Source organism: Myotis davidii, unplaced genomic scaffold, assembly GCF_000327345.1.
Source record: "Myotis davidii unplaced genomic scaffold, ASM32734v1 scaffold238, whole genome shotgun sequence".
NCBI lineage: Eukaryota > Metazoa > Chordata > Mammalia > Chiroptera > Vespertilionidae > Myotis > Myotis davidii.
In genome coordinates this window covers 6,026,428-6,034,252 of record NW_006293779.1, presented here as the reverse complement: position 1 = coordinate 6,034,252, position 7,825 = coordinate 6,026,428, and the positions used below count along the sequence as shown (strand labels likewise).

Genomic DNA, 7,825 nt, shown 5'->3' with positions numbered 1-7,825 from the left:
GACCTCCTGCAGGAATTTGCTCAGATGTCACCTTCTTGTATGGACCTTAAAACTACAACCTCCCCCTTACCTGAGCACCTGGAACTCCCTATCTCCCTTCTTTGCTTTATTTTTCCTGACTATACTTATCACCATTATGTGTACACTATATATGTGCAGTATGTTTTTCTCTCTCTCCACCCTAGAATGCAAGCACTGTATGGATAGGGCTATCTGTCCTTCTGTTCACTGCTGCATCTCCAGCACTTAGAACAATACTTGGAGTGTATGGGTAACAGATGCTAGTTTTTTGTTCAATGAAAGAATATACTTCCAGAAGGTGCATTTGAGTTCTAGGCAGGAAGAAGAAAGGGGAAGAGGAGAGATAGGAGATACCTAAATCAAGGAAAGCAAAATAATTTTCGAGAACTCCCTAGCCAACTTTCATTTACATCACCTAGGCCCGTGGTCGGCAAACCGCGGCTCGTGAGCCACATGCAGCTCTTTGGCCCCTTGAGTGTGGCTCTTCCACAGAATACCACGTACGGGCAAGCACGTGCAGTGCGATTGAAACTTTGTGGCCCATGCACAGAAGTCGGTATTTTGTGGAAGAGCCACACTCAAGGGGCCAAAGAGCCGCATGTGGCTCGCGAGCCGTGGTTTGCCAAGCCGCAGTTTGCCGACTACTGACCTAGGCCCAAAACCATGTCACATGGCCACCCCCTGCTGCAAGGGAGTCTGGAAAGACTATTTCTAATTGTGTGCACTGCCCTCCTTAAACAAAATTATTTGTAAATAAGGCAGAGGGAAGAATGGATATTGGAAAGGCAACCTATAATGCCCACCACATGGATCTATCCTGGACCTAATGAAGTGCAATCTCTGAGGGTGATCATTTTGATGCGGGTGAATTGTTGTAAGAAAAATGAACGGCATAACAGAATGAGCCATCCTGGGTGATGGACACACTGGTCATGGACATCTGTTTGGTTAACTGTTAGAGCATACTCCACCCTCCCTGTTATCCTCATCATCTTTTTTGGAGAAATACCTTTATTTGCACCCCTGCCCACATATACATGGTTACAGCAGGAGGACTCTTGGAGATGTTATTCATATATCATGTTCCCACCCACCTGACCCAAAACACTGAATCAGAATCACATTACCATGAACTTGGCACTGGGACTGAGACGCTAAGTGTCTCCGGATGACGGGATCATGTAAACAGAGAGCTGCTGGCAGACATATCTTCTACGTCGTGAACTGGAGCAGCTGAGGCAAGAGCAGGAACTCCACCCAGAAGGAAATGTGGTGAAAGAGAGAGGGTCTTTGTGGTGTCCGAGTCCCTGGTCGTAGGCCATTCCTGAGGCCTGGTTCTGTTCTCACCCTTGGCGTCCACTGCACGCTTCTGTGTTCTCATTTTGTTCAGGCCAGCTTAAGCGAACCTTTAGTCCTGGCTAAGAGTCTGCACACACACTCCCCACCCCTAGGCAATGAAAACAGAAGGAAGTAACTCTGGAGATCAGGTGCCCAGTCTTGGAGGAAGAAGTGAAACACGGCAGTTTCTTTATCAACAGTCAACAAAGGACTGGGCCACGGGAGAGTTCTTCCGGCTGCTTCGTGGAGCTTTAGAAAACCACCCTTGTCAGCCACATGGGTGAGCCCCCTGTTAATGGGGGGAGTAAGTGCTTCTCAAATAGGACTGGAGGTTAAGGGTCTGCAGATTTGGTTTTATTTCCAAGCACTCTGCCCACGGCTTCCACTACCTGTAAAACATGCAGGGTGCCTACCAGTTCTCCTGAGGTACCGATGGCTTGGACAGGTAGTGTGGCACAGAAGAAAAAATATGGGTTCTAGAGTCTCCAAGTCCAGCGTTATTACTAACCGTTAGCCAAGGCTCCGCACACCCCGTTTTATTGCGCTCCACTTTATTGTGCTTCCTAGGTGTTGCGTTGTCTTTGCAAATTCAAGGCAAGACCCTCCATGACAAAAAAGATTTGAACTTTCTTTATGATAGTAGTCTGGCACTGAACCCATAGTATCTCTGAAGTATGACTATAGTCAGTTGCCCCAAATGCCACCTATAAACCAGCGGCAATTAGTCCCATCTGGGAGGATAAAATGAGCCTAACACACACCTGCAAATCCTGCTCAAAAAGCAGAACCCCCCTCCCCCCCCAGCCTGGAACTGTGTCACAGGCAGGGCTGGAGCCTGGTGTGGAGCCAGGGAGCCCCTCCAGGAAAACTGTCACTGCCAGAACAATGGTTCACGGCTGTGTTGTGCAACAGACCAACCTCGTACTCTCCTGGGAGCCAGGGGCTCTGTGTTTGTTTTCTTAGCAGCAACTACTTTTCATTTCCTATGAGACCTCCATGCTAGAGGGAGCCAATCGCTAGAACCCAAAAGGGAGGGAAGGAGGCCCTGGGAAGAGACCAAAAGGGAAAGGTAGTCTTTATTTTCATCTGACACCCACCATGTGCCAGGTGCATCCGTGTGCTTTACCGTACACAAATCATTCGCTGTTTTAGCCTCTCTTGGCTGATAAATGGAGGCGCAGTCGGGGCAGAGCTGTCAAATGCTATTGACAGTTTATCTGGACAGCATCTAGGCAGTTCTGAAATCTGCTAATAGTTCAGAATTAACGGGGTGGGGACGCTACAAGAACATGAACAGCTGCTGCCTTGGCTCTGGCACAGACTTCAGCCTGGAGCCTGGGACCTGCCTCTCAGCCGGACTGGGCAGACGGGTCCCCTTTTATTAAGCAGCCAGTCCCCTTTTATTAACTGCAGCTGGGCTCCCCATGCCATTGAACCCACATTAGGAAAACAAGGGAGAGAGAGATGGGAGAAAATAAAAATGGGAGTAAAAGTAGGAAGAAACAAAGGGAAGAGAAGGCCGGCAACCAACTCGGTAACGATACTCATTCCTTTATTATTGACTGTTAAGTTGAACAGGGCTGGGGCCTGCAGGCTGCTGGCAGCACCAGGGTGCAGGTGCATTTCTTGTCATCTAAGCCAAGGAGATAGAGGGCAATGTTTTATATATATATATTTATATATTACATATGTAATATACGGGCCACTGCATCAGCTGTTGTCCTAAATAAAGACCATAGCGACAGACATGGAAATTTGGTCCTAATCAGGGCCCTTACTTTGTCAACCAAATGTCTGATACATTGAGAGAGAGAGAGAGAGAGAGAGAGAGAGAGAGAGAGGGAGAGAGAAACAGAGAGGCTGAGATCCAACCACCCCAGTGGCCCTGTTCCCAGCATATCTTACGCCGAGTGTAGAGTATTCCCGGTGGAGTTAAACACACACAAACACGCACACACATACGCACATACACAAAACTGCAGGCAGGAGCTCCTCCTCTGACCACACCTCGGGCCCAGCCCTCAGACCAGGGGCGGTGAACTTGGGTAGATTGTGCTATAAGACTGTGAGGGTCAAGTGACCAGACAATGCAGAGTCAATGTGTCCAAGTGCGAAAGGGGTGACACGTGCTGCTTCATCCACAAACGAGAAGGAGGTCGCTGGGAGAGGCTGCTCAATGCAGACCCGGAGGCCCCTGTGCCCAGGCCACCTGGGGGATTTCTACATACAACTCCTGTCCCAGCCTCAGCCGAATCAAGTATCTGAATTCTGAGTCTCAAACAATCTCTTGGGCTCTGATGAAAAAATGTTATATCCTTGATGGACAGGAGCAAATGGCAATTGAGTTTGCCCAGATATTGCAGCAGAAATGGCAGCATATTGATTAAAAAAAAAACCACAAGACCCATAGTTGGTCCTCAGAGCAGAACTTGAAAAGTGTAAAAAGGGTTAATTTCCTGATGGAAAGAGAATAACCAGGCAAACAGCCCCACCACCACCTCCCACACACTAAATTTCAGGCAAATCAGTCCATTTCATGATTTTATATAATGACTAAATTCCTCATATTCTAGGAATTGCAGACTCCCATTAACAGGGCATTTTAAAATCCTAAACCATTGGTTTTCTCTCATGATTACCTCTTCAACCCTCCACCAACACACATACTTAAGAAGTCAATGAAAATTAATCTCTTTTCTTTTTTTTGGTAGAAATTTACTTATCACTTGAGATACCTGGAGACATCTTGGGATGTCACAAAAGAAGACGGAGAGCACTTCCTTAGGGACCAATGTGCACAATGCCGAAGATGGGGTTGGTTAGTTTTCCACAAAACAGAGCCCAACACATGTGACTCAGAAGCAGGGGTAATAGGCCAAGCTGGCAGATCGTGCCGGGTCTCCGTCTCCTGTGCTAAATGAAGGGGGAAGCAACAGGTTCCGATACCTTTGTTTAGCCGGGGGAATAATGACATCGCTCCCTCCACTGTGAACTGGGATCAGGCAGCTACAGGGAAGACATTTGAAGCAGGAAGGAGCAGCATCTCAAAAACAGGGAGTTGGCTTGACCACTTGTTGACCAAAGTTACTTCTCGGAGGGGCACAGACACAAAGGACATGGGAGGAGAGGAGGGACTTCCCTTGGTGACTGTCCACAGTGTCTCCATTACTGTTCCATTTCCTGCAGGTCCGAGGAGGCAGCAACTGGTTGGTTCACAACTCCTACCCGAGGCTTGGGAAGGTGCGCAGGAAGCAGTCGGGAAGCCATGGATTCTCGGCAAGCTGAAGAGCATGGGCTGGGAGGGTGAGGTCTTTCAAGTCTTTGAGAAGGAGCCCAAGAAGCTGAACAAGGTTTTCTGAGGCCCAGAAAGTGCTGGGAGCACTGTCAGGCCCTCTCCTGTCCTCAGGGGCACCCAGCATTTTCCCAGTCCCAGAAGGTGCTTAGGAGCTGCTCACCATCAGCACAGGAGGAGATGGAGATTTTGGAGACAGGTAGAAAAAGTCCTCCCTTCTCAGGCACTGGCCACCTTCCCTTCTGGGGAGAATGAACCGGGAGGAAGGAGCCTGAGGTCTGACTGGGGGGTGGGGTGTCTAGAGTCAGCAGAAAAGGAGGCTATGCAGTGACCATGGCAGGCTCAGGCGAGGGCCTCTCCCCCACACTAACTGAGCTCCATGAATAAATAACACTAATTAAATAAAGGAGGCTGAGAAGAGCAGGCAGAGGCACGGTCTGCCAGAGTCTCACCCCCTCACACATACAAACACGCACATGCGCGTACACACACACACACACACACACACACACACACACACACACCAAGCGGCAGATGAGATGATCCAGGGTTGGCGGTCCCATCCCAGGCGTCTGTCAGATGGGCAGCCTAACTGAAGGTTGTCACTCATGGTCTAGCACTGTCGCGGGGCGCAGAGCAGCGGAGGCCAGTGAGGCGTGTGCGGTGGAGGGTGGAGGCCGCTGAGGACTCTGGCACCTGCAGGGGGTGGGGACAGTGGTGAAAGGGGAGGTTGGGAAAGTACAGGAAAGAGGACAGTGAGGACCGTCCATTCCCTCACCCTATTGCTGTAGAAACTCCTCCCCCACAGCCCCTGTCATCACCCCCCTTCACACCCTCCCGGTAGCCCCGTAGCCCAGTCCCTGCCTCCGACCCTGAGGCCACTGCCCACTCTGGTCATGGTGGTACTGACCAGGATCTGGATTTTCGAACTTTTGATGTGGAGGGTCTTTCCAGAAAGCTGTCCAATCGCATGAGCCTCTCCATGTGTAGTGCACGGGGATCTTGGTCTTGGTCATGAGAGAATTCCATCTCGAAGACAGTGGGAGGGGACACATCCAACTCCAGAAACATTATGTTTTCAGCCTGTGGTAGGAGCATCATACCAGGTATAAGCAGCAGCCCATGACTGTATCTTCTGGGCACTCCATAAATACCGGGTGTAGCAAGGGTGATGAGGTAGGTGGAGGCAGCAGAGGCTGTGAGCATCACCTCCTCTGGGCTCTCTCTCCCCTTCCCCCTTCTACTTTCCAGCTTCTTACCCTGTACCTGGGGTGGGACCCCATTGCCATGGCAACCCGAGCATACTGGCTGATAGGCCTCTTGTAGCCCACTGCAGAGGTTGGCCGCTTCTTCATTTGGCTGTTATTGCTGTAGGGGAGAGGCTATATTAGAATGGATTTCCTTCAAACACAAAGGGAAGATGACATTCTGAGGAAGTAAGTATCATTCAGGTAGACAGGAGGCCCTGCAGACTGCAGGTTCTGGAATTTTCTTCTCTTTGCTCTAATGCAACCTCACAACTAAAAGTAGTATAGCATAGAAAAACAAACAAAAGCAGTATAACACAAGGAGGCACATGTTTCTTCACTCTTGTTGCTTCAATTATTTCCCACAGTACCAAGGGTTGCTTGAGGACTGGAATGAAAAAATCATATTCAATTTTTTTTTAGCTTTCAGATTCATATACTAATTTCACATACTCCCCAAAAAAATATTTTTTTAAATATATATTTTTATTGATTTCAGAGAGGAAGGGAGAGGAGGAGGAGGAGGAGGAGGAGGAGAGAGAGAGAGAGAGAGAGAGAGAGAGAGAGAGAGAGAGAGAGAGAGAGAGAGAGAGAGAGAGAGAGAGAGAGAGAGAGAGAGAGAGAGAGAGAGAAACATCAATGATGAGAGAGAATCATTGATCGGTTGCCGCCTACATGCCCCCCATTGGGGACCGAGCCCACAACCCAGGCATGTGCCCTTGACCGGAATCGAACCTGGGACTAGTGGTTCTGCTTCTCATTTTCCTTCATAGGAGTTAGCACAACAAAATGACTAAAAACTCAGGCTTGAAACGCAAGGGTCCAAAAATAGCCAAAACAATCTTGAAAAAGAACAAAGTTGGAGGACTCACATTTCCCAATTTGAAAGCTTATTACGTTATAGTAATCAAGGCTATATGGTACTGGCATGCAGACAGATACATGTATCAATGGAATAGAATGGAGAGCCTAGAAATAAACTGTCATATTTACCATAATTAATTTTCTATACGGGTACCAAGACCATTTAATGGAGAAAGAATAGTCTCATCAATAAATGATACTGGCAAAGAACATATAAACATAGCCATGGACACAGACAACAATGTGGTGAGGGACAGACGGAGGGGAAGGTAGGGTCTAGGTAGAGGGGGGTAAAGGGGTGGAGGTGTGGGGGGATAGGGGACATCCGTAATAATGTCAACAATAAACATAAAATATAATTTTTAAAAAGTGATACTGGGTCAACTGGATTATGCACAGGCAAAAAAAATGAGGTTGGACCCTTACCTTGCACCAAATATAAAAATTAACCCGAAATGGATCATAGACTTAAATGTAAAAATCTAATCTATAAAAATTTCCAAATAAAACATAGTAGTAAATCTTTATGCTCTTAAGTTATGCAATAGTTTCTTACCTATGACATCAAAAGCTCAAGTAACTAGTGAAAAAAATAGATAAATAAGACTTTATGAACACTACAAACTTTTTGCTTCAAAGGACAGTAGAAAGAAAATGAAAAGATAATCTACAAAATGGGGGGAAATATCTGCAAATCATGTATTTGATAAGGAACTTGCATCCAGAATCTATCTATAACTTTTATAAATCAACAACAAAAAAGACACACAACCCAGTTTAAAAATGGACAAAGAAGCTGCATAACCATTTACAAATGGCCAGTGAGCACATGAAAAGATGCTCAACATTATTAATTATAGTCAAACCTCGTTTCTCAAATGTCTCCCATCTCCAACAATTTGGTTCTCGACTGTTCACACAAAAAAATGTCTCGGTTGTTGACCCAAACTTCAGTTTTCAACCTGACAACCCTTTCATGCTGAACTGAACCAGTGACTTCTTGGTTCCTGGGTTAACGCTCAACCACTGAGCCACACTGGCTTGGGCATATTTTAAGATAACA

The 7,825-nt window shown here is 47.3% G+C and overlaps 1 protein-coding gene across 1 annotated transcript in view; it reads right to left on the bottom strand.

The window, feature by feature from the left end:
- Window positions 1-2,890: 2,890 nt before the first annotated feature.
- Window positions 2,891-7,825, bottom strand: part of KIF3C (kinesin family member 3C) — a 32,185-nt gene continuing 27,250 nt past the window's right edge. Inside the window, exons 6-8 of the mRNA XM_006767501.2 lie at window positions 5,911-6,019; window positions 5,562-5,734; window positions 2,891-5,347 (exon numbers count right to left, since the gene is read on the bottom strand). Of these exons, the coding sequence (XP_006767564.1) occupies window positions 5,254-5,347; window positions 5,562-5,734; window positions 5,911-6,019 (376 nt within the window). The 3' untranslated portion in view covers window positions 2,891-5,253. The remainder of the gene's footprint in view (window positions 5,348-5,561; window positions 5,735-5,910; window positions 6,020-7,825) is intronic.